A 25667-nucleotide genomic window follows, 5' to 3' on the forward strand; every position below is an offset into this window, starting at 1 on the left:
TGTTGAAGTTTTGGGACAATTAATATAGTACAAGAGAAGAAATGTTTATTTCTTTCTCATTTTGGGTAGTAAAATTTTCTTCACCTGCTGAAAATTATAGAGAAATCAATATAGGTAGTCTTCGACTTATGACCACAATTGGGAGCAGAATTTCCATTGCTAAGAAAGAAAGTTAGTTAGTGAGCTGTGTCCAATTTTATGACCTTTTTGCCACAGTTGTTCAGCAAATCAGTTCAGTTAAATGAATCTGACTGCCCCCAATGATCTTGCTTGTTGGCTGTGAAGGTCACAAACAGCGATTATATGATTCTGGGATGCTACAGCTGTCATAAATACACAGTTGGTTGCCAAGTGCCCAAATTTGGATTACATGACTAAAGGGATGCTATGACAGTTGTAAGTGCAAGGACTGGTTGCAAGTCACTTTTTTTCGGTGCCTTCATAACCTTGAATGGTCATTAAATGAATGGTTGCATTACTATTTGTTCCCATCTATTTGTTCAGAATAAATAATTTATGCTAGCTTATACAATTGAATTTAAGTATCAGAGAATAAATTTTCTTTATTAGGGGTCTCAAATCTTTATCACATGTATGCTGCCCTCCAAATAACTTTCTACTACCACAGCAATATTTTATAGTCAAAAGATTTTGCCCAGGAAAGTCAGGGTACTGAATACCACAAAACTGGTAGACTGGACCATAGGAAGCATTCTTAAGAAGAGCAATTCAATGGCAGCAGCTTCACAGCTCATCCCAGCCTGACCTAATAGATTTTCCAGCAGCTGTGGGGTTTAGTTGGCTGGGCTGAGCATTTGGTCTGTTACTGTAAGCAGCATCACTTTCCAGGAACCCTTATTTGCTCTTGAATTTCAGAGTGGGTGAGTGCTAGTTCTGAAGCAGCCCAGGGCCGTTCTACAGGGAGATGAGGTTGGCTTCCCTAATAGAGAGGAGAAGAACTCATCTGAGGGCCAGTTCTGGTTGTCCCAGTGCAAGTCTTTTCCAGATGAGAGAGAAGAAAAGGGAAAGATACAAGGAAAGAAAGATCTGTTCCTTAAGTAGAGAGAAGAAGAAAAAAAGGACAGTTTGAAGAGCTCTTGCTTCAAGGATGGGATTCTTGATTAAGTCAACCGAGTTATGATCTTGACAAAATGTCTGTGTGAAAAGGCTTTGTCTTGTGCCTCTTTCAGAGTTAAAAAATTACACATTTATGTTTAACGGCATAATGTGATACTCTTCATTTTCAACTCACACAAGAGACTTTTGTATCAGCATGCAAAAGAGCTTCAGTGTTGCAGCCCTTGGGTTAATGAATTAGTCTTTATGTGGCACTCATGACATTTTGAGTTTGAGACCCCTGTGCTCATGGAAGCTTAGCATGTTGTAAGCAGAAGAGTTCACCTTTATTAAATGTTACAATTTATATAATGGAACTGAGGGTAGAAGTGATTTTTCACTAGAGCCCTCAAATGGATTATTTCTAGATGTGTCAAAAAAATGGATGCCTACAAAGGATATGCACAGAGTACTTTTTTCTTCTGTGCAATCATTATTATTGGTCACTTAGTGAATCATATTAATAAAATCAGAACCGTGAGGAAATCATAATGGTAGAAATACGTTATAGAGTTTTAAATGTTTGAGGTTGTAATTATCTATCTTCTGTGAACTTCACAGCATTTCCTTTTTGAGCTGTAAAAAATTCTATACTTATACCTGTTTCAGCATGTCCTTTAAAATTCTGTGAAGAAGTCATTAGTTTGAATAAACTATGCTGAAATATATTTGAAAAGAAAGACTCATTCTCGTCTCACAATCCTGAAGCTGTATGTAGGAGCTATAATCTGATTTTCTTGCCGATTTATGAAATATCCTGTCATGGATGAACTTTTTATTTTTATTTGTAGCTACAGAGATCTGCTTTCTTTAACTGAACACATTTTATTGGGGTATAAAATTTCATGGGCTGCAGTTCACATCATAAAGTTGAAGCCACAAAAGTTTATGTAATGATAAATGTATTCATAATTAAGGTATTACAAGATTCTCTGTTGCAACTGCTGTGCTGTGTTTATACTGTGTGCTGTGTTTATTTAGATACTGTGTGCTGTGTGCTGTGTTTATTTATACTGTGTGCTGTGTGCTGATGATACTGTGTGCTGTGTTTATTTAGACTTTCATCTGTACTTTGCTTATTATTACATGCTGATTATTGCATTAATGAGAACACAGCGTATTCCAAGGAAGATTTTAAAGTCCAAGGGACTTTCAGGATAAAGAAATTTGTGGAACTCTCTGGGTTTAATCTGCCAAACTCCCTAAGCCAGTGATTCCCAACCTTGACAATTTTAAGGCATGTGGACTTCAACTCCCAGAATTCCACAGCCAGCATTGCTGGCTGTGGAATTCTGGGAGTTGAAGTCCACATGCCTTAAAATTGTCAAGGTTGAGAAACACTGCCCTAAGCTAAAAAAGCTGTGTTTCTTTCTCTTCATTGCCCCACCCACCACTTTATTTTCATTTTAATCTTTCCAGTTACTCATGAGGCCCAAAGCTTTTTCCTTCCTGTCAGACATACATGAGCTTCTTAAATGCAAGCAGCATTTGTTTCTGTTTCAGCATTGGACTTCTAAATCATGTGTTAATAGCTAGTCATTGAGAGTTAGAGATTCTTTATAATTTCCACATTACTTATGTATAACATCGATGATTAATCATTCAAACCGTGTTTCTTATTATAACAGCAATTTAAACAGAACATAATTTGAAACATGGGTGGTTTTGATACATATAGACACATAACATCTCTGATCTTTTGTTATTTATTAGTACTGTATTAGGTTGGCTTCAGTGGCATTAGCTACATTCAATTCTTTCTCCTTACGAAATTCCCAGGTCTCCCAAATATGCTCTGGATAATGTAACCCTTATGGATGATGCAGAGATCGAGAGAGAAATGAAACTCAGGTTCCTTGAATGGAAATCAATTCCTGCCTATAATTAATAGCCAAAGGACACAATTTCAGTGCAGTACTTCAATAGTACCATTCAGTTTTGAAAATATACATTTAGTTCTAAATATATTAGGTAATAGTAAATAACTATTGTTAATTGTTTTTTAACCATTTCATCTATATTTTTGTAGGTGGGAAAGACAGAAGAAGTGGCCTCATTCTGACAATTCCATTATGCCTTGAACAAACAAATATGGATGAATTGAGTGTCACCTTGGACTATTTGTTAAGTATTCCAAGGTGATTTTTTAAAGACTTATTTAGTGACATGGTATAACCTTCAGCAGTCATTTTATCAGTCTTGGATATTTTCACTTAATTTTCTTTTCTTCCATGGTAATTTTTTTTGCAAGATCTATGGCTGGCATAGTCTGTCTCACATTCAGAACCTCTCACCATCTTTGTATCCTTCACTTATTCTTTCACTCTTAGCTTATAAACAATCAAATCAGTAATGTTTTTAGATTTATATTCATTCGCTTTAACACACACACGTACACATCCCTACACCCCTGAATAGACTTGAATTTAAACTGTTTATTTGAAACAAACATAACTTTATCTAGGCAGATACTAATCAGTCACACTTTCATTCATACTTTTAATTCTAAATTAAATTTTGAAATCAAAAATTAAATTATTTTCTCGTTCCTCATCTTATTCCCATTTATCCGTTTACATAGATAATAGAGTAACATCTTCTCTAGATTGCATTCATCCAGATTGTTTCACAATTTTCCCTAAAGCTACAGCCCAGTTCTTTCATTGTGACATTTATCTCAACTTTACATATATGTGTCACCAGTACATGAAGTCCTGTTTTGATATACAGCCTCAACAGTATAGATGACTAAATTCAGGCTTATTAATTAAGCCTAGGCTTTAGCTTCCATATATTTATCTACTCCTATCCATAAGATCAGATCACCTTCATTCATATCATTTATATCCCATTCCTTTTAGTTTCACAAATGCACATTATTTTTATTTCATGTTTCTTACATACATCATGAGATGTTTTCGTAAATACTGATATCCACTGTCCATTATGACTTTAATGAATCAAGGCTTTCATGTAAATTTTTTTATATTGGAAAGGAAAAGTATAAACTAGGTTTTCAATTTTTGTTGAGTCTGTGATACATGTACCATTCTTGCTAACAGTAGGAACAGTACTAGTCAATATAGGCATGATTTAGGTAATTGTACAAATGTTGCCAGAAACACAAAGAAATCTCATTTTCTCATCAAATATACTAAAACTATGCTGTGCAGGATATCTAAAACTATTTTGCAAGTAAAATTACCACTATCCATGTGCCAGCAACTAGGACATGCATTCAGTTATGTTGTTAATTTTGTAAATGCTTAATTATTTTTACAAAAACAACAGTGTCAGGAAAGGAGTTTAAACAGTATGAGGAGGAAACATGAAGTATGAATTGTGTGTTCTCTCTTCCAGATTGTCACATATATAGACAGTTTTCTGTTTGAATAGTTGGTACACATAGAGCAGCCAACCTCTACATACCCAAATGGTATCTTCCAGCTTGCACCTAACCAGAGCACATGATCTGGCATATTGTTTTTTCTGCTCTGTTTCTGTAAAGTTGCCTTCAACTATTCCCAGCCCATTAATGAGATAGTACTTCCATAGTTGGCTATACTTCAGCCAGTTCTGTCTCCAGGCAATACAATTTTAATAAAACTGAGGATAACTCATAACTTTTGTTCTTCATTAGAATTAATAAAAGGAAAGGCAAAGCAAGTGAAAAAGCAGATTTTGGATCAAGTGATTATCCCTCTGAAAATTCTTACACTATTTTTTGTGAAAGCATATTAAAAAAACAAATAGACACCTGAAAAAATGTAGTTTGGCACAGGAAAGTAAGTAATAAGGTAGACTGTATCAAACATTTTTTAAAGCAGTGAATAAAATACATTGCCCATATATGCTTGTATATATTTTTATTTTTTATAGTGAAAAGTGTAAAGCCAGAGGATTTACTGTTATAGTGGATGGTAGAAAATCTCAATGGAATGTTGTAAAGACTGTGGTGTTAATGCTACAGGTAAGAATTACTTTATGAATCTTAGCAGATAATTCAGTTTTCTGAAGTTCTTCAATATCTCACAAGCTTCACACATAATGATAAACCATAATGTGATTGGGCTTTGATTTTATAAAATAAGCAAAATGATGCATTATGTTATTTTCAATAAATCATGTTTGAAACTTTCAGTATATTTATATATTCTCAATTGCTTTAAATATAGTTTATTTTTATATCTGTGTTGTAAATGTAGATTGTATGCTAGATTGCAGGTTGCAGACTTGAACGTGCAGTCTGCATCTAAATCTTCATAACATACGCAGAGAATCAGATACCCCAGCTGCTGTCTGCAGGAAATACAGGCAGTCCTCATTTAATGACTGGATGTTTAGTGACTATTCAGAATTATGATGGACACCCCCCCAAAGGTACTTTTTTTGGGTGCTCAGGAACTGACCCAAATTTGTGGCCTTTTATATCATAATGTAATCAGTGGCACGGTGACCTAGAGATGAAGATGCTTGCCTCACACTCAGGAGATTGAGAGTTCAATCCTAAGTAGCAACAGATGTTTCTCTATCAGGGCACAAAGAGAAAATATGTGTTGTGAACTCCGCATCCGGCCGGTAAAGGCTCAGCTCCATTCAGTCGCCCCAACTCCACCCCAGTAAAAGGGATTACAGGGTCATAAAAAGAAAAAAAAAAGCATCCTGTAATCATATAAATGCAATTTACTACTGTTTTTTGCTAGAAACTGGTGCTTACTTATGGTCTCTATGAACAATACGTTTGTTTAACAATCACTGCATTTGCTTTATGATTGCCTCCTGCATTTTACAACTGCCATGTTCGGTCAATGATCACCACAAAAAATATCATAAAATCAGATCGGTCATATGATGATGTGCTTAAAGACTGGTTTGACTTTATGACCATAACTCTGGGTTCAATTATGGTTATAAGTTGAGGACTGTCTGTAGATGAAAAGTTTGTTCCATTTAAAAGAAGGCAAAACCCGTTTTAACTGTTGCTGGGATAAACCGTGTATGCATTGTTTCCTACAGCATCTGATTCAAATTTGAAATTTCTAAGGACCTAGGATGTTCCTATAATTAAAGCAGAAGACCTGCTTCAGTAATTCAATTTCAGTAGAAATAGATAGAATGTGCTAGCCATTAATTTTTCTAGATTTAATTTTGAGTTTCTGATTTGGTTTCTGATTCACGTTTTGTCTCATTTCTTATGTATCTCTGTCCAAGATAGGAAATGGCATACTTTAAGCTTTATTTCATCCTTGTCTCAACCTATAAATTAGGGTATTTTATTTATTTAATGCAAAATAATATTTGAAATACTGTGAATAATATTTTACAATATCTTTTTAGAGATTCTGAGAGATTTATAGATCACTACTAACTTGTGTTCTACACTGAGCCCATTATTTTTATTGTTCCCTCCCCCATTTTAACCAAACTGCTGTTTTTCCATAATTTACTTAATTATAATTCTTCTTCTGTATTATGCATTCTTCTTCCGCATTCTTCTATATACATTGCATGTATGCATTTTGATATTTCAAGTTAAGGGATTTGACATTTCATTTTTTAATGTTTTTCTTTAATAAAGTTTGATTTTATCCGTTTCTGTGAGATTAATATAGTTCCCAAGAAAAGGCTACATCCTATAGAGATAGATGGCAGCAAAAGGAACTATCAAACTGCTATTCCAAAATAGAAAGTGGGCAGCATGTCGAAATTCAGAGGGCTTCTAGTTTGAGCTCTCAGCTCTCCATGCCATCGGCTTAGCCCTGCTACAACCTTTATCAGAATTTTGGCTTAGTCTGGATATTATATTTTCTTGGGTTTATGTATATATTTATAATTTCTTATGGGTTCTGGGAGAAGAAATTGAAAATTACTTAACCATATTAAGAAACAATTACTTTGGTTGTCTGTAATATTGACTTTAGATTAATCCTAGGTTGTTGAGCACACTGGACTTGAAATAATTCTTAGGTTATTATTAAGCACAAACTTACTCCCGGAAAGAGTAATAAACCATTGTCAGTGTCACGTTTATAACATTTAAGAGAAAATTTAACAGTGGTCTCTATAGTATGCACCACTATCATGGGTTCCCAGTACTTCTCATTTTACATTCTGGTCTGCAAAGAATATCTTGTAGTTTATGTAGGATTTTAACAATTCTCCATAATTATCACCAAAGCTACAACATTCTTTGTGTTTTTAATCTATTGCTTTTGTAAGATAGCAATAGCAACAGCACTTAAACTTATATACCGCTTCACAGTGCTTTACAACCCTCTCTAAGCAGTTTACAGAGTCAGCATATTGCCCCCCCCCACAATCTGGGTCCTCATTTTACCGCTTGGAAGGATGGAGGGCTGAATCAACCTTGAGCCGGTGAGACTCGAACTGCTAAACTGCTGGCAGACGGCAGTCAGCAGAATTAGCCTGCAGTACTGCATTCTAACCACTGCGCCACCAAGCCTCTTTGAAATGCTCCGTTTCAAGAGTCAATTTTTAGGTATCTTTTACAACAACAACAACAGCAACAACAATAATAATAGGGTTGTAAGGGATCTTGGAGGACTTCTAGTCCAATTCTCTGCTCAGGCAGGAAACCTTATACCATTCCAGACAAATGGTTGTCCAGTCTCTTCTTAAAAACTTCCAGTGTTAGAGCATTCACAACTTCTGGAGGCAGGTTGTTCCACTGATTAATTGTTCTAATTGTCATAATGTGGGCATTATGTTTGTTATATGTTTTAAAAAGGATGGATCCTAAAAATAAGTAGAAATAAAAGCAGACCCATGGGAGAAAAAGAACTGTAGAAAGAAGTAAGCAGAAGGTGAAGTTCCAGCAGAATTTTATTAGCCCTTTTTTATTCTTTATTCAACTGCATTCAAATGACTTTCCTTGGCTTTATGAAAATCTTTAACAGATGTTGACTTAATGAAGTTTGACATTTTGATCTCAGACCATTTTTATTAACTGTCAAGATACAATGCTTCTTTCTTTTTTTAAACTTGGAGGATATATGCTGTCATAATTATTAAATAATAAGTGATTGTTCCTGCTATCCGCCTATTTAATGTTACATATATATTCACTTAGAGACAAAACTGAGAAATAACTTCACAGGAAGGGGAAACAGTTGTGAAGCATGACCTCTTACTGGTGAATAGAAATGGTTCTGTTTCTTCTGAGTTCATAGGATTGCAGTGTTAATATACAATATCTCTCAAGATTTTTTAAAAATTGTTTTGAGGATGATTATAACTTAATAATGTTATTTTCTGTAATAGGGTGTTCATGGTGCTTATTTTCTTCATTGTGCCAGTCCATACACTATTTTTTACAAACATTTTGTGCTATATAAAGAGGAGTGATAAGGCCATTATGTTTTGCAGTAAGAAATGTAATTGTGTATTTAATTTAATTGTGTATTTTTTACTATTTTAGAATGTTGTTCCAGCTGAAGTATCCCTTGTTTGTGTAGTAAAACCAGATGAGTTCTGGGATAAAAAGGTTACACATTTTTGCTTTTGGAAAGAGAAAGACAGACTTGGCTTTGAGGTATGTATATTTCTTTCTTTCTGGCTTAACTATTGCACTTAATCTATCATTGCATGCATCTAGAATACAGATTCAGTTCCTAATGAATGCAGATCTGGAAAAAAGTTATTAAGTGATTCCTTGAATTGTTGTTAGTTGCAAAGTTGTGTCCGACCCATTGCGACCACATGGACAATGTTCCTCCAGGTCTTCCTGTCCTCTACCATCTTCTGGAGTCCATTTAAGCTCACTCCTACTGTTTCAGTGACTCCATCCAGCTACTTCATTTTCTGTTGTCCCGTTCTTCTGTTGCCCTCAATCTTTCCCAGCATTTCCCAGATTCCTTGAGTATTACAGTATAAATGTTTCATAACACTAACTTTACCATATTGTAACGTATTGTTGAATAATTAACATTGCTCTGATCCCTTGTTTCTACAGAAATTTGGCTTTTTAAACTTGAAATTTCTTAGTCATAGCTGTAAGTGGCTTCCATTTGAAATCAGTCTCTTGAAATACTTTTGCCATAAACTTAATTACCAGTTTCTCTTACTAATAATGCTTCATGTAACTAGATCCTTGTAAGATTAATTTTTCATTCGTTTTAACATTTCATGGTCGGTGCATTAATACTTCTTCCAATGTAAGACATGCTTATCCTGCTTTGCTCATCTCCAAATCTTCTGTTTGTCAAGATGCTCTTTCTTCATTGAGTAAAAGATATAGAAAAGTTGGAGGGAATTCAATAGCCTGTGAATGATCTAGCCATGAGTTTGTCCAAGCTGGGTTGGCTTAAAATAAGGCCCTTCCCCCTCTCTAAATTTCCATCTTTTAGGGCACAAAATGCAAGGAGCATTTGCTCTCTGTCTCTTTCTACTTGGTGAAAGTTTTCTCTGTGGACCAGAAAAAAATAAGGCACAACCACACTTCAAAATATATCTTTGAATTTGTTCTGTTGAGGGCCATCCAGTACCATCTGGGCCTTTGTTTTCCTTGTGACAAGTTTCCATAGTTTGAAATGTATCCCCATTAAAAAATTCTCCCCCATATGATTGATTTATGCACTTTCTGTGTCATGGCATTGTTTTCTTTCCAAACAAATTAGTAGAAGGCCTAGAGAAAAAACTACTAAGGCACTAATGAGCCTGAGATAATATTCATATTCTATCATTTTCAGAAATTTGGACAGTTTTTATTATTTTACTCGAAGGACTGATTTTCTGTCAGTGATTGCATTATAAAAATGTATTTAATTTCATTCAGTATAGAGACATTTAATTAAGAATGTGATGGTAGCCATGAGGGTAATTTGTTATAACTAAAATTCAGTTATGAGCATAAAAGCAAAATGATTGCAGTGAAATTCAGGCATGTTGATTTTAGTAACTTCATTACACTGTTGTCAGTTGACAGTAATACAGAAAATTTGAGGACACTCTGTCTGTGTGTGTATATCATAAATGTTACAATGTCTGAAAAATAGTATGTTTAAGCTAGCAAGGCTTTAAGAGCTGGCAGCTCTTTCCTCACCCCCATCCCAACTCAGAGCTGCTACCATTTTTGGTATATTAGGACATAGTTATGCATAAATATGACTGGTAAGGTTTTTCCCCCTACAGACTCTTTAGATGTCCTATTCATTTTAACCATCCAACTTTTTTTCTGAATATTCAAAAATATATTGCTGGAGATGAAATAATGTTTGATGTAAGATACTTAATATGTTCTCTGCACAGGATCCCTAAGGATATTTTCCATGCACTTTTTTTTCTTATTTTAATACAGTATGGAAACCGTGCTTTTATAAATAAACATATAGCAACATGTTTTTATAACAAAATTTGAGTTGCAAGCTCTGGAAGATACTTATTTTTTATACTGTCTTAAGAAAGATATTTTCTGCTGTGAATTCTAAGGTACTCATATAATGATTCAAATATGCAGCAAATTATTCTTGCATTTCTCTATTTATGAATTCATTTTTAAAAATGGGTAAATATAAAACAGAATATAATAAAGTTAGATAGATATAAATGGTTTGCTGTGGCTCAGATTAAGTTATTCATTCAAAATCTTGTGATCCAGTACATTGTACATTGCCATACAGTTTCCCTTTGTTCTGGCATGAAGCTGTTGCGTGTGAACAGAACTCCCAGTTGACAACCCATAATTTTTACATGACACTTCAGACAGTGTGATTTTCTATTGCCCAAGATTTCCTTGAGTTGACTCTTATCACTATTAAAGTTACCAGGGTTTTATATATATTTCTGTGGTGCAAACTTTGTTAAGAGAGATGTCTCAGCCAACCAGTACCCTGTAATTGAGTGGTCCATGAAATCAAAGCAAAATCCAGAAACTACTCACTTTTTAGGGAATTTCTTCTTTGCAAAAAATCCTTTGTGAATGGAAAAATAAGTTGTGCTTCCACAATCAAACATACCCGGTATGGAGAGTGATCAGTTTGTTTGGCAAGCCAGTTTGAGTTCCTTGTTTGAAAATCCTCTTTTACAGAATACAGTAAATACTAGATAAATACTTACACAGATATGTTAGCATCTACATCGGGCATGTCAAACTTGCAACGTCATGTGACATTGTGCGACGTATCACGACTTTTTCCCCATTGCCGGCAATGGGGTGGGTGCGGTTTTGGCATGATGCAACCGGCCCACGGGCCGGCAGTTTCACATGCCTGATCTACATGCTTGGTTAGGATATTTTAATCCATTATTTAAAAGTGCCAGGTAAAAGTTAGTTAGAAAAGAAGGAACTAATACTTTTTTAAAATAATTAAAAAATTAAAAACATATGTCAGTTTTCTTAAGTATTTTACTTTGTCATCTTTCTTACAGATGACTCATCTATGAACATTGGAATTTGATGACAAAATTCATTATGCTATTTGTGTCTTAAAATGTTAGTTTGAAAGGATGGCAATTTGAATGCCTGGGGATTGAATCAGGGAGATAAAAAGAGATAAACATTTAAAAATTGTGGAGAAGAAATTCAGTTAATTGAATTTGCAGTCTTATAATGATCTTGTTACACTACCCAGCAATGTAGCAACTGAAACAGCAATACTTTTTGTATTAGTGGACATAGGATAACATTGTGGTCCCTAGTGAGCAATCTGATTTGCAGATTACTTCCACATGGTTGTAATAATCCAGTTTCATTAAAGCTAAAAGCAGTTGTTCCATCTTTGTGGCTCAGGATTTCTGTCATGATAACAGTAGTGTGGAGGAAAGCCTCTTTCCAACAACTTTCATTACTTTTGGAGAGAGGTATATACTTTCATGCTTAGTTCATTATGATTCATTTGATTTTACATCATCAGATGGTAAAGTATGTGCTTCGGCTTATTCTAAATAATTTGATAAGGCAAGGTGCTAATACTATAAGTATAATAGAAGTAAAATATTGAGTTACATTAAGTACATAAGTATAATAGAAATTAAAAAATGAGTTACTTTAAGTGAGATGAAAATATTAATATTTGTTCCAAGTGATGAAATATTAAGACTTGTCTTTAAAACATTAGTTCATTGATGCATTTTAAAATGTGTCTACTTATTTATTAAAGTATCATAGCTAAAAGTCTGTTATGCTTCCATCTTGGCTATGAAAAAAATGATGGTTTTCAGTTAGACGCATAATACATTATTTGATTTTCTAACACAAAGTTCTAAATTTCCCATTTAATTGTTCATATATAGGTTATTTTGGTATCTGCTAACAAGCTTACTCGATATATAGAACCATCTCAACTAACAGAAGATTTTGGAGGAAGTCTTACCTATGATCATATGGATTGGTTGAACAAAAGACTGGTTAGTTTCTTGGCAAATGCTTTTCAATATAATTGTCAATAAATATAACAGGCATCTAGATACAACTGTGTTTGGTGCTCCCTGAGGTTTTATTACCATTATTACCATTTTATTACCATGATTAGTTGACAGTTCGGGATTTGGAGATGCTGTCATTAGTTGTCCTTTTGTTGTACACATTTTTTAAGATACAATTAGGATTAGAGATTTTTTTTAATCTCCATTGGCTACATAGATTGTAATAGTTATGAATGCTTCCTGATAAAACTTTAGATTTAAGGATAGTTAGTTTTTTGCCTTGTATCAAATCTAAATGTGAAACATAAAATTGTTTACAGTCCCTCTATCTTTTTTTTCATGTTACATGTTCTAATAAGTAAATAAAATAAAACAGAGATAAGATACATGTAGGAAAGCCATCTTGATACAGTAGTTAAGGGATCAGGCTAGAAATCAGGAGACTGTCAGTTCTAGTGCTGCCTTGAGCACGAGGCCAACTGGTTGACCTTGAGCCAGTCACTCTCTCTCAGCCTTAGGAAGAAGGCAATGGCAAACCATTTTGAAAAAAACTTGCCAGAACAATTGCAAGGACTTGTCCAGGCAGCCTCCAAAAATTGGACATGATTGAACATGATTAAAAAAAAATAGATGTGTAGTTATTCAGTAACTGCAGTTGGCCAATGTGATTGTAATTCATGCTGAATTACGTGAAAATAAAGATTAAGATTGGTTGATAATAGTGGAATATTAACATTATCCTTGCTTGTTTTTGAATATTCCCTCTTAATTGATTATTTCAACACACATAAAGATTCTCTGCTGAAAAATTATTGATACTGCCATTACGACTAGTATCAGTGTGCATGTTTTACTTTACATTCCATTCCATTGACATGAATCATCATGTCCTGGATACTTATCATTACCTTTGACAGGAAAAAACAACAACAACAGCATAATCATTAATGTTGAATGAAGTTTCTTAGAATGGCTTCTTAGCAGCAGCTCTCAAAACATAGTGACTACTTTTGCAAGTCAGACTTTGATTTTTAAAAACTTGTGTCCAGCAACCAAAGATTATAACCTGAAGTCCTAATTTAATTTGGTGATATCCTTAGTCTAATTCTGCTTTAAATGGTTATGACTGAGCGTTTAACCTAAGCCTTGTGTATCATCAGGAAATTACAGAGATAATCCTAAATTTATGACCACAACGGAACACAGAATTTCGAGCACAGTCGTATGCATGTTATTGTGGTTGTGAGTCTAGGCACCACATGACTGGAGTAACTTTTAGAACTTTTTTTTACATCAATTGTAAAGCAAGTCATCACAGTCATGAAGCTAATTATGTGGTCTTTAAGTGAATCTAGCATATCCAATGGCCATTTTTTGCTGAAAAATAGCAAAAAAAAAAGAGATCACAAATTGTGGTCACATGACTACGGGATGCTCTAACTTGTTGTAAATGTGAGTTAGTTACCACGCACCAATAATGTGATCACCTGACATAGGGAGAGTTGCAGGAAGGGGCATAAGTAGATTTTTTGAAGTCTATCGTAATTTCAAATGGTCTTTAAGCCAACAGTCATTAAGTAACGACTCTCTGAATTGATAGATGCAAAAGTAACACATTTCTGTGATATGACAGTTACTATTAATGCAAAACGGTAGAGACCAACCACTGATAAATTGCTTGACTTTAGAATTTGTTCATAATGGAACAGTAAGAGCACTATACTGCAAAACTCAGAGATTAAATGGTAAAATTCAATCTCTGAAATGCTAACTTACTATTTTATATAGGCATTTGAGAAGTTTACAAAGGAGTCTACATCCTTACTTGATGAGCTTGCATTAATCAACAGCGGAAGTGATAAGGGAAACCAACAGGAGAAAGAAAGGTAATACTTTTCTTGCTGTTATTAATTGTTCCATAGGTATTTCCTGTGGTCTTTAGCTTTCAGAAGTTATTTGCAATTTTTTAGCAACCTTGTTACAGGAGAATCTTAATTATCAAAAGTGTGGTGTTTCTAGCTATTGTTGGGGTCTTTCTTTTCACTTCTAGCTGGATCATGCAAATATTCTTGTAACTCTCTATAGCTCCCTTACATTTTACATAGTAAAAAATACTATGACTATATTTGCTGTTATATTGCAGTAAAAATATATGAGATATGTTCTGAAGAGGACATATGAAAGTTCTCTTTTATTAATAGCATCTTTCTAAGCTCTTAATGTCTGTTCACTTATTTCCTTTGAAAAATCACCAAAACATTTGCAAAAATGTTAAACATTCCTGAAATTTTGAAAATTCCTTTGGATATTGACAGATGTGTACTGAAACAAAATATGACCTCAGTATTTACAATGGCAAAGAAAAATAGAAATTTGGATATTTTTTTATTGCTATTTAAGTCTTAAAACTTCTGTTTTCATTCACAATAAATTATTTTTCTCTTTCAAGGTCTATAGATTTAAATTTTCTTCCATCTGTTGATCCTGAGACTGTTCTGCAGACAGGTATATCAGCCCAATATGGCACATTTTTTTTAAAAAAAATCGTGAATAGCATGAACATAAACTGAATCAGCTACTTAACTAAAGTCCACGCAGTTCATCAGTTACAGTTAATAACTATATAATAATGCATTTATGAAAATTTTCCTCTTCTTTTTAAATATAGAATTTCTGCATAACAAGTAATCTGCTTCCCTCTAGTTTCTGGGAATAGCAGCAGTAGAGAAATAAAATACTAGTCTCTCTTTCTGCTGAAATTGTTGAATTTATCTGTGAAAACAGTAAGCAATTACGAATTAAAATCCCTTTAAAGATAGACTTGTTTAAGAATTAAGTTGGATGGTAGCTAAAAGCAGAAAACTCATACCAGTCCAGCTATTGTATTTCCCCCAAATTCTGAAAGTGGTTTAGTTGCTATTTCTGCTTGCCAGCTTTTCTGAAAACAGTTCGTAAATACAGTGGCACAACTTAGAGAGGGAAAGAGAAGCAACTTTACCTTAGTACATCACCATTTTATTAGAGGTTGCTTTCACATTGTTAGCCAGTGATTAGTTAGGTATTACAAATTGGCCCAAGGAATTAATTTTATCCTAAAACAGTTGTTGGGGCATTTGTTCTCTGCCTTCTTGCTGTTGTACTCACGTTCTTTACTTTTGGGAGCGTTAACTGAAAGTTGCAGATAAATGATGCCAAACAGCATCAGTCCTTTTCATCTATCACAGGGGTCTTCAGACTTGGCCCTTTTATGACTTGTAGACTTCAACTCCAGATTCACCGGAGAAGAGCCTAATGCTGGGAAAGATTGAGGGCAATAGAAGAAGGGGACGACAGAGAATGAGATGGCTGGATGGAGTCACTGAAGCAGTAGGTGTGAATTTAAATGGACTCCAGAAGATGGTAGAGGACAGGAAGACCTGGAGGAATGTTGTCCATGGGGTCGCGATGGGTCGGACACGACTTCGCAATTAACAACAACAACAACAGACTTCAACTCCCAGAATTCCTCAGCCAAGCATGCTGGCTGAGGAATTCTGGGAGTTGAAGTCCACAAGTCATAAAAGGGCCAAGTTTGAAGACCCCTGATCTATCACAACTGATATTCTGAACTAGGTCTTGGACTAAATAATGAGTAAAAATAAACTGAGATTCAGTCTATTTCAGATGGAGTTAATATTTGCATAGGTTTAGCCTGGCTAATTAAGTGGTACTGAGTTCTGAAGGCATCTGCTGTTCTCATAAAAGAACTTTGGGGTATTCTGGTTGCCTCCATTATACATAGGTAATCTCAGTGAGTTGGAGTATCTTTTGTCACATTGGACTGATACAGTAATTTGTTTAGTCATTTCCAATTCTTCATGGGCATCGTGCTAGTTTCTTTGAGCTTTCTTGCAAAATTTCTTGCAAACTAATGCTTGTGTCATCAACAGTAGTATCAGTAGACACTGTCACTAACCTTAGAACTTTAATACATGAATCAGCTTTTAATTTTGTTTATACATAATTAAGCAATTGCACTTCAAAATGCTGTTTTGAATATCATTATTTGAATGTGCACATTCAAGCATATTGCAAAAGAGAGTGCGAGAGAGAGAGAGAGAGAGAGGGAAAGAGATGAAATGAAGTGATATTGCTATCCTCACTCCACAATCTTATATCATGCTATGGTTTTAACCCCATACAAACTGAAAGAAGAAGCCTTTATGTTTCCAGAAAAAATTATCCAGTCTTTCCCATTAAACTTTAGTTCATTTTTTGCCTGAATCATTAGATCAGGGGTGTCAAATTCAATTTCATTGAGGGCCGCATCAGCATTGCAGTTGCCCTCAGGGGGCCGGGTGGGTGTGGCCAGGGTGGATGTGGCCTACTGGGTGGGCGTGAATGGAGTGGGTGTGACCTACTGGGTGGGCGTGGCCAGCTCTACATCATTCGCGTCAAGGGTGCCTGTGGGGGCCTGGGCAGGAGAGGGAGAGATCTGAGGGTCTCTGGTAGAAGGGGGTGGGACCAGGGCAAATGCCAAGGCATGGTCCACTGGAGGAACCTCACTGTTCCTCTCAGGCCATGCGGGGGGGAGGCTTATAGAGCTAAGGCTGAATGCGTTTCCGCATAGATGGCCACCACAAAATTGTACATTGGCTCCCGGCTGGCCTGGGCCAGGGCCAAGGCAGAGGGGACCGTTCCCTCACTGTTTCCAGGATGGCTTTGCGGGCCACATGAAACCACTTCGTGGGCTGCATCCGGCCCACAGGCCTTGTGTTTGACATGTCTGCATTAGATCATTTGGATACTTAAATATATATATGTCTCTGTTTGTGTATATATTCTATTAAGGTCATGAGCTCTTATCGGAATTGCAACAACGCCGTTTTAATGGTTCAGATGGAGGAGTCTCCTGGTCTCCTATGGATGATGAACTGCTTGCTCAGCCCCAAGTTATGAAGTTACTAGATTCACTCAGAGAACAGTATACACGGTATCAGGAAGTATGCAGGCAAAGGAGCAAACGAACTCAGTTGGAAGAAATTCAACAGAAGGTAATACAGGTAAGTGGCATACTCACTTGTGTCTATTCTTTGTGTTAGTAAAAAGATTAGATGGAGAATTAATAGGATTTTTAACATGCTGTATCAGCTGTTGGGGGCACCTCAAAGCTGCTACAATTTTTCCTGGATTTATGCGGCTACCATTTGCAACTGATGTATGTTATACCTGGAAAAGATATGCTTGATTTCAGGTATCCCTGGCAAGCATCACATTCATGCCCAAATCACATTTACTCTTCACATTTGAATCACGGCATTGCATTACCATAAAATTTGTATATCTAGTGATTGGAATCCAAATTTGCCCTTTTAGTGCAAGGCTGTTCCCCACCAGAGTAATAATAAGATAAACTTGAAACAATTTGTGCATTGAAAGGTCATGAAAGTTCAAGTGGTGCTCTGGAAATTGATATTACAGAGTTAGTTTGGTAGAGTGGTTAAGGTGCTGGGGTAGTAGCTAGGAGACTAAGAGTGGTTTGGGGAAAATAAGAGGCAGAAGATATATGCATGTTCACTGCCTTGAGTTGACTAAAAATTAAGGTAGGATAAAAAATACAATAACATATACCTTTGTTTCAATAGCAATAAAAATAGGGGACTTCCGGTGCATTTTGCGCGCGCGATGGCGGCTACTTTGTAGCCGTCCTCCTGGGTAAGTGTAAGAACCGCTATGAACAGCAGACATCAGCTGTTCAGCGGTTCAAAATCCCCCTCCCGGGCAAAGGGGGGGGTAGAGAGTGTCTGAATAGTGGTAGAGCCTCTTTTGCACCCCCCAAGTTTTTTTGGGGGGGGGGTGAAAGGAGTGCTCCCACGGAGTTCAGACTTGTCTCCGCTTCCCAGCTGTTTTTGTCCTCAGGGACAAAACGAGCCGCTGCAAACACCTCCGTGCTTAAAGAGAACTGGTGAGTTTTTTTTTATAAACGGACAGAGCTGAGTAGAGGATTTAGTTTTTGCTTTCTTTGACTTATTTGGATTTTAAGTTTTAAGACTTGTTTCTATTTTTATTCTCTCTTTTTATTTTTCTTTCTTTGTTGAAAGGGAAAGTAAAATGGTGATCGGCAAATCTCTCGGTGTTTTTTTTCTGGAAGTTAGAATGCTGACTGGCAGGCTTTTTGGTGTTTCTCTTTCTTTCCTTTCCCTTTCCCTTTTTATTTTCTTATGATTGGAATGGTTGTTTTTGGTATTTCTAAGTATTTTTTTGGAACGGACTTTTTCTATTTAATTATTTTTTTTTCTTCTCCCTTTTTTTTTTTCTTTTCTTTGAACTCCCTTCTTTTTATTGTAATGACCCTTTTTTGAAGGACTTTTTTCTGTTTAATTTTTGCAATTTTTAAGAAGGAGTAAAGCTTTTTTTTAATTCCTTTTCTCTTCTTTTTTTTCCCTTTTTTCTTTTTATTATAATGACCTTCTTTGGAGGGAGTTATGATTTTTGAAGGAATTTTTATAATTTTTTAAGAAGGACTAAAGGTTTTTCTTTAAGATGGCTCCAAAGCGTCCAGGGATTTCTACAGCTTCTAAATCAACAGTTTCACCCTCTTCTGGGGGTCAGCTAATAACTATGAAGGATTTGCAAGACATGATGGGAGATGTTATAATTCAAATTAGGGCAGAAATGAAGAAGATTTTAGAGGAAAATAATAAGATCTTGAGACAAGATTTTGTTTTGGCTTTAGAAGGAGTTGCTTCTGTTCTTGAAAAGGTGAACTCCCATGTGGAAGAGGTAGATGAAAAAGTGGACATAATGGAGGGGAAAATTGAAAGTATGGAAAAAGAAATGGAAAATGAGATTCTTATGCTTCAATATGGGCAAATGGAATATGCCTTAAGAATTAGGGGCCTGGGAGAGTCTTTGCAAGGAGATCTGAAAGAGATGGTTGCAAAGGACTTTGCATTGATTTTGAATAAAGAAAAAGAGGGACTACTTAGTGAAATTGAAAAATTATTTAGGGTTAACTCTGTGGTGGCAGCACAGAAGAATCTGCCAAGAGATGTGGTAATTTACTTTGGTAAAAGATCTTTACGCAATGAAATTGTGCAAGCCTATTATAAGAAGAGATTTCAAATTGCTTCACAAGATGTTATAATTTTTAAGGAGATCCCATCTAAAATTTTAAGAAGAAGAAAGGAGTTTGCTTTTCTAGCAAATGAACTTAAAAAGAGAAAAATTTTATTCAGATGGGATGTTCCGACTGGAATGGTGGTGAATTACCTGGGGACATGTTATAGACTTAATACTGTTTCTCAAGCAAAAGATTTTTATACTTCGGTCCTGGGGGTATGTGCATCGCCATCTATTAAGTTTAAAGCTTTGGAAGAAAAGAATGTAGAATTACAGTTTGAAGAGCCTATATTTATGAAAACTGGCGAATCTTTGTGTGAGAGGCCTCAACAAGTCCAGGTTGAGGAGCAGAAGACAACTTGTGCAGTATACAATTCCAAAGAAAAGCAGCAACAGAAGAAGGTTAAGGAAGTTTCATATTCAGTGGTCTCTGAATCTCTGGGAGATGTTAGACCTACAAAGTCTTTGGAGCAATCTTCAAGGGTGGAATTGCTGCCTGAAATGGAAATTGGGAAATCTCAGTTTGAGGGGCATCAACAAGAGAGGAACGGGCAGAGGATAACTTGTACAACTTATAATTGTAAAGACCAACACAAGGAGGAATTCAAGGAACCCTTACCTGTATTGGCTTCAGAGTCGATGGGAGATTCAGGAATTTTGGAGCAGTCTCCTAAGGCAGAACTTGCAGCATTTCTTACGAGTTTGATACAAGAATGGAGAAGGGAAATGGAAGAATGGAAGAATGGAGAATGGAAAAAACTGGAATGTGAATAATTAATAATAATACTAATATAATTGAGACTGATAAGGATGCAGTTTCTTACGGATGGAATTTGTTATTGGTGAAGATTGAAATGTTTAATGTGTTTATTATGGATAGGCGTATAAGGGAATTTTGTTGTTTTAAGTTTTGAACCTTTAATGATAATATTGTTTAAATTTGTGTTTTGAAGGGATTATAATTTGCTCATTTTAGTGAGGGGATTCTAATGTTTTAAATTTTAAGTAATGTTTAAATTTGTGTTTTGAAGGGAGTATAACTAGTTCAAGTTTTAAGTATGCTTAAATTTGGTTTTTAAATATTATTAATATTTTTAAGAGAAAATAATTTGTTTAATTAAATGTCTTGATTTGTTTAGGAAAGAAAGTAATGTTTAAATTTGTGTTTTTGGAGGGAGTTTATATAGAATGATGATTGTGTTTAGATTTGTTTAGGATTTAAAAGTGTTTCTAGTTTTTAAATATTATTAATATTTATAAGAGAAAATAATTTGTTTAATTAAATGTGCTTAGATTTGTTTAGGACTTATAGGTTTTTTAAGTTTTTTTCTTTTTGGATAGGAGAGAAGATTATGAAGATTGAAGGAAATATGTATTTACTTTAAGTTTTTTAAGAGTATTTAGTTTTAATGGTATAACAAAGGTTTATATGTTTATTTTTTCGTTTTAGGATAAAGAAAGAGGGAGAAATTAGATTTTACACTATAGATATAGATATTCAAAGAAAGTAATGTTTAAATTTGTGTTTTTGGAGGGATTTTATATAGAATGATGATTGTATTTAAATTTGTTTAGGTTTTAAAAGTGTTTTAAGTTTTTTTTTTAATTAAGTCTGTATTCAGCTCTGGGAAGTCCAGGGGAGGGTTTGGGAGGTTGGGAAGGGGGGGTTGAGGTAGGGTTGGGGGGGGTATGGGAAGGGGATTTGTTTTTGTAAAATGTAAAAAATTTTCAATAAAAAAAAATAGCAATAAAAATAGGGATCTATTTATTGTCTTCGTGCTTATTGTGTGTGTGTGTATGTGTATGTATAACAGGCTGGAAACCAAGTGACCATGCATTCTAGTTTTATCTTAGGCAGTTTTTGTGCCTAGGAGAATGGGAAGGAAGCAGACAGTGGCAACCATTTCTGAAATCTTTCCCAGAAAACTCAGGGACTTATTCAGGCAGTTGCCAGGAGTCAACACTGTTTCGAAGGCATACACACAAAAAAGTATATTTTTATTGCTGAACAGTACTCAGTGGAAGGAATATATTTGAAACTTTAGCTTTGAATATTAACATTTTAGGTTGAAGTAATGGGAGTCAGAAATTAAATTACTTTTCATTCTATTATACTTAAAAACAAAGCTAACAATTTTGTCTTTTAAATCTGTAACAAACCTTTTTAATAATTCAGCATATCCTTTTAAAAAGCACTCAAGACATAGTATAAAAAGCATTTTCTTGAGATCAGGAGATACTGAATATGGTCAATATAAGCAAAATATTATATATATTTTTCTGTAACTTAGGTATTTAGAATATCAAAACAAAGGGGAGTTGATAGAGAACAATGCAAATTCTAGTTAGTGAAGTGCCTTTATTAATGCATTTGTTTATAGGAGTATCAATCTCAATTTATATCATTCTAATTACAACTTGTCATTTTTTTGCTCTGTGTTACTGAATTACAAAGGAAATTAATTAGACTGGTAATAAAATCTTGTGTTCTCTCTTTTTTAGTTATTAATTTAGAAATCATCTGCTAAAGATTTTTAAATAATTTGGTGAAGGGAGAAGGAACCATGTCACTTCCCCATTATACTTTGTTTAGTTTTTTCACAGATGCTTGTGACTGACAGGTTGTTTATCTTCTATGTTTGTTTTAAAAAAAATGGAATGAATTTGCAAGTGCCTGCATTTATCCCTCATTTAAAACCATGGTTATTACATTCCAAGTACTATATAGTAAACAGACTTGAAGATGGAATTGACACATTTTTAGTTACTTTCTATTAACAGGAATTTAGTTAGCAGTTTTAAATTGACCGCAGACTATGATTTCTGAAGCTGACTCCTTGAATACTTATTCTCATATTCAGTTTCCAGTATAAATAACATGAACTGCTCTTCTTGATTAAAAATGGATGCAAAAGCTTCCAAGATCTTCATATCTTAATATGCATGTCATTTGTAAGTGATTTATGTGCACCCAAATAACAATTTAATGGATTGTACTTCAAATGGATTCTGTGGGATGATTTAGTATTATATGATAATGCACATCCATATTGACTTTGATGTGAATAGTGCAGAAATTGATATTTTATAGGTTAGGTAGGAAGAATACCTGGGATAATGGGATAAAGCTTGACGTTGTCAGATTTGTATAACTACTGCGTAGTATCTTAGGCTGTAAAACCCTTGGAAGTATTAAAGGAAATATTAACTAGCAAGGGAGATAAATCAGCATGAGAATAGCCAAGAAGGAAGTGTCTGAAAGCTTTATTTTCCATTTGTTAGCCTTAAATAGTCATGACCTTTGATTACTGGCTTACCACAGATAAGTTGGGCTGGAAGGATCTTTACTATCCATGTACAGTTCACTTTGTGAACCCTTCTGAATTTTCAATGAAATCTGATCTGTTCTCCAAACAAATCCTAAAATTAGATAAAGAGAACCTAGTTAAATCAGGGAGTCAAAAACATTTAAGCACCACTGCAATGTAAGATATGCTCCTAGATTTTTATACATTTTTTGACAAATACTGTTCTAATGCCATTTCGTTATAGTATATGAAATAATACATGCTAAGGTTTGTTAGGAAATTTATCGAGATAATATAATTCTACAAATTAGAAAAAAATTACCTTTCACTAGAAACAAAAAGTTGTTGCATTTTATCTGCCAATATAAGTATAAGTTGAAAATGAGAAGTGTGCTTATGCTGCTTCTGATATGAGACTGCAATATTATTAAGATTCACAAAGAAAACATGCATTTAAAAAAATGGGATCAGGTTGTCTAGTCCCTTGATTTTGTACCAAAGAGGTTTACCAGCCCTGACTTCTCCAGTCCTTGTTTTCTTTTTTGGAAATAAGGTTTGCTATTAATGTATATACTATGAACTGTATTAGGAAAGGTTGCCTTAAATAATAGAAAGCCTTTAAAATCTACCTGCCCTGTATTGGTTTTAAATTATATGTGATGATGATCATGTTTTTTTTTATTTAAATAGGTAGTGAACTGGCTGGAAGGGCCAGGTTCGGAACAGCTTAGAACCCAGTGGGGAATTGGTGATTCAATTAGGGCTTCACAAGCTTTGCAACAGAAACATGAAGAGATTGAAAGTCAACACAGCGTGAGTTTTCATTTTCCCAAGCAAGTTACTGTGTAATGATTTTTATATGTCATTTATTGTGTGCAATATTTCTAGTGGCCTTCTTTTCTAGTGAATTTTAGACACTGATTTATGTATTGGTAAATAGGGCACCTTTTCTTCTAAAACAAGCTACTGATCATATAAATGATCAGTTCTAGTGGCATAAATAGTATGCTATAGTTGAAAAAGGAATGACCGCCTCTGAGACTGAAAAAGACAAAATAAATCATTGCCTACCAAGGACCGTCTAATCTTTTGGACTCTAGGGGTGGTGGAGATTTCATTTATTCCTGCCAGTTTGGGGCAAAGAATAGTTATTTCCCCAATGAATTATTTGCACTGGTTTCCCATTCTTTCCAGCTGACTTGGGAACAGGAAGATTCCTTCCATTCAGTTCAATTGAGCTTCTTGCTTCAACTATTTGAATAAGGATGTCACGCCAAATTCTGTTCGCCTATTTGCCCTTTGCCCTTTGCCCAACAGCAACTGATAGATAAGAGTATTCTATAGTCAACCAGTGATCATTATGCTAAAATAACAGGAATAAGGATAGGCTTTGTATAGCTTCAACAATTTTCTGGGTGAAATTATAAGCCAGTAGTGAGGAAATGGTTCTCTCTGTCCATTTCTCTACAGCATCTGTTCCTTCTGCCTGCCACCTTCTTCAGTCCACTCTTCCTCTGTCCCTACTTCTCAGTGCTTTTGTCCCACTCTTTGTTACATGTCCCAGTGTTTTTGTTTAGCCACCTGTCTTCCCTTGCCCCACATTTGCATTTTTGCTAGCATGTAAGTTTCTGCCAAATGTTGCAGGTGCTTGGCATTACTTCAGTTCTGTCTCCTGTGCTTTTAAGAACGGGAAGACACTTCCAATGTATCAACTAGAGCAGGGGTGTCAAACTGCCGGCCCCCGGGTCAGACGTGTCACAATGAAACCACACCCACCCGATTGCCAGCAATGGGGGAAAAGCTCCGATACATTGCGCGATGTCATGTGACATTGTGAGTTTGACATGTCTGAATTAGAGGATGGGTGGTGGTGGGGGAAGCAATAAAGAAAGCCTAGGAAATTGTTTAATAAATCTAGAGTAAGGAAAAGGAGAGGGAAGAATTGTATGATCAAGGGAACAAATAGATGAGCAGACAAATACATTTTGCTGAGTGTTAAATAAATGCAAATCAATATTGTTGTTTTTGAAAAAACAGATTTGGGCAAATAAAAGAACAGGATATTACAGTTAGGGAAAATGAAAGAATTCCTTATATGAATAAGATAAAGAACAATTTGAAAAAACACCTCAAGAAAAAAGTGTTCTTGAAAATTGCTTCCAGCTTCTGAAATTGACAAAATAATAGAATCATTTTATTATGTTGAAAACAAAATGAAAGGTGGACTTAATTTTGAGTTTCAGCAGATTTGCATACCATTGGCTTTTAACATAACATTGTTAAACAGAGATGTGCATAATCTTGCTCAATATTTCAGTAAGCTGAGGTTTGCTGCATAGCTGTTGTACTTGTGCTTTTAAAAACATGGCAAAATTAACAATAATGATGATATACTTTGATGGGCTGATTTTGCAGGAATGGTTTGCAGTGTACGTGGAACTGAATCAACAGATTGCAGCTTTACTGAATGCTGGGGATGAAGAAGATCTTGTAGAATTAAAAGCGTTGCAACAGCAGTTGAGTGATGTTTGTTATCGGCAGGCCAGCCAGTTGGAGTTTAGGCAGAATCTGCTACAAGCAGCCCTTGAATTTCATGGTGTTGCTCAAGATGTAAGTAAAATATGCACTTTCTTATTGTACATCATGGCTTCATGATGCCATTGCAGATCAATAAATAAGCCGGTTATATTTAGGAATAATTTTGCCCAAATAGTTGCAATGCACATGGAAAAAGTCTTCAAATAAATGAGAACAAGGAAG

At 35.0% G+C, this 25667-nt stretch overlaps 1 protein-coding gene across 4 annotated transcripts in view; it reads left to right on the forward strand.

Annotated features, from left to right (window-relative positions):
* The window catches only part of SESTD1 (SEC14 and spectrin domain containing 1), a 62487-nt gene that overhangs the window by 26871 nt on the left and 9949 nt on the right, over positions 1–25667 (forward strand). For 3 of the 4 annotated variants that reach the window (XM_039329745.1, XM_039329742.1, XM_039329744.1), the window contains exons 5-13: positions 3146–3254; positions 4996–5086; positions 8555–8668; positions 12367–12480; positions 14287–14384; positions 14948–15003; positions 17329–17540; positions 23598–23720; positions 25323–25517. In XM_039329745.1, coding sequence (XP_039185679.1) covers positions 3146–3254; positions 4996–5086; positions 8555–8668; positions 12367–12480; positions 14287–14384; positions 14948–15003; positions 17329–17540; positions 23598–23720; positions 25323–25517 — 1112 coding nt within the window. The remainder of the gene's footprint in view (positions 1–3145; positions 3255–4995; positions 5087–8554; positions 8669–12366; positions 12481–14286; positions 14385–14947; positions 15004–17328; positions 17541–23597; positions 23721–25322; positions 25518–25667) is intronic. The other variant, XM_039329746.1, reaches the window with a different exon arrangement.

Source organism: Crotalus tigris, unplaced genomic scaffold (genome assembly GCF_016545835.1).
Source record: "Crotalus tigris isolate CLP2741 ecotype Arizona unplaced genomic scaffold, ASM1654583v1 scf7180000024412.151370, whole genome shotgun sequence".
Lineage (NCBI taxonomy): Eukaryota > Metazoa > Chordata > Lepidosauria > Squamata > Viperidae > Crotalus > Crotalus tigris.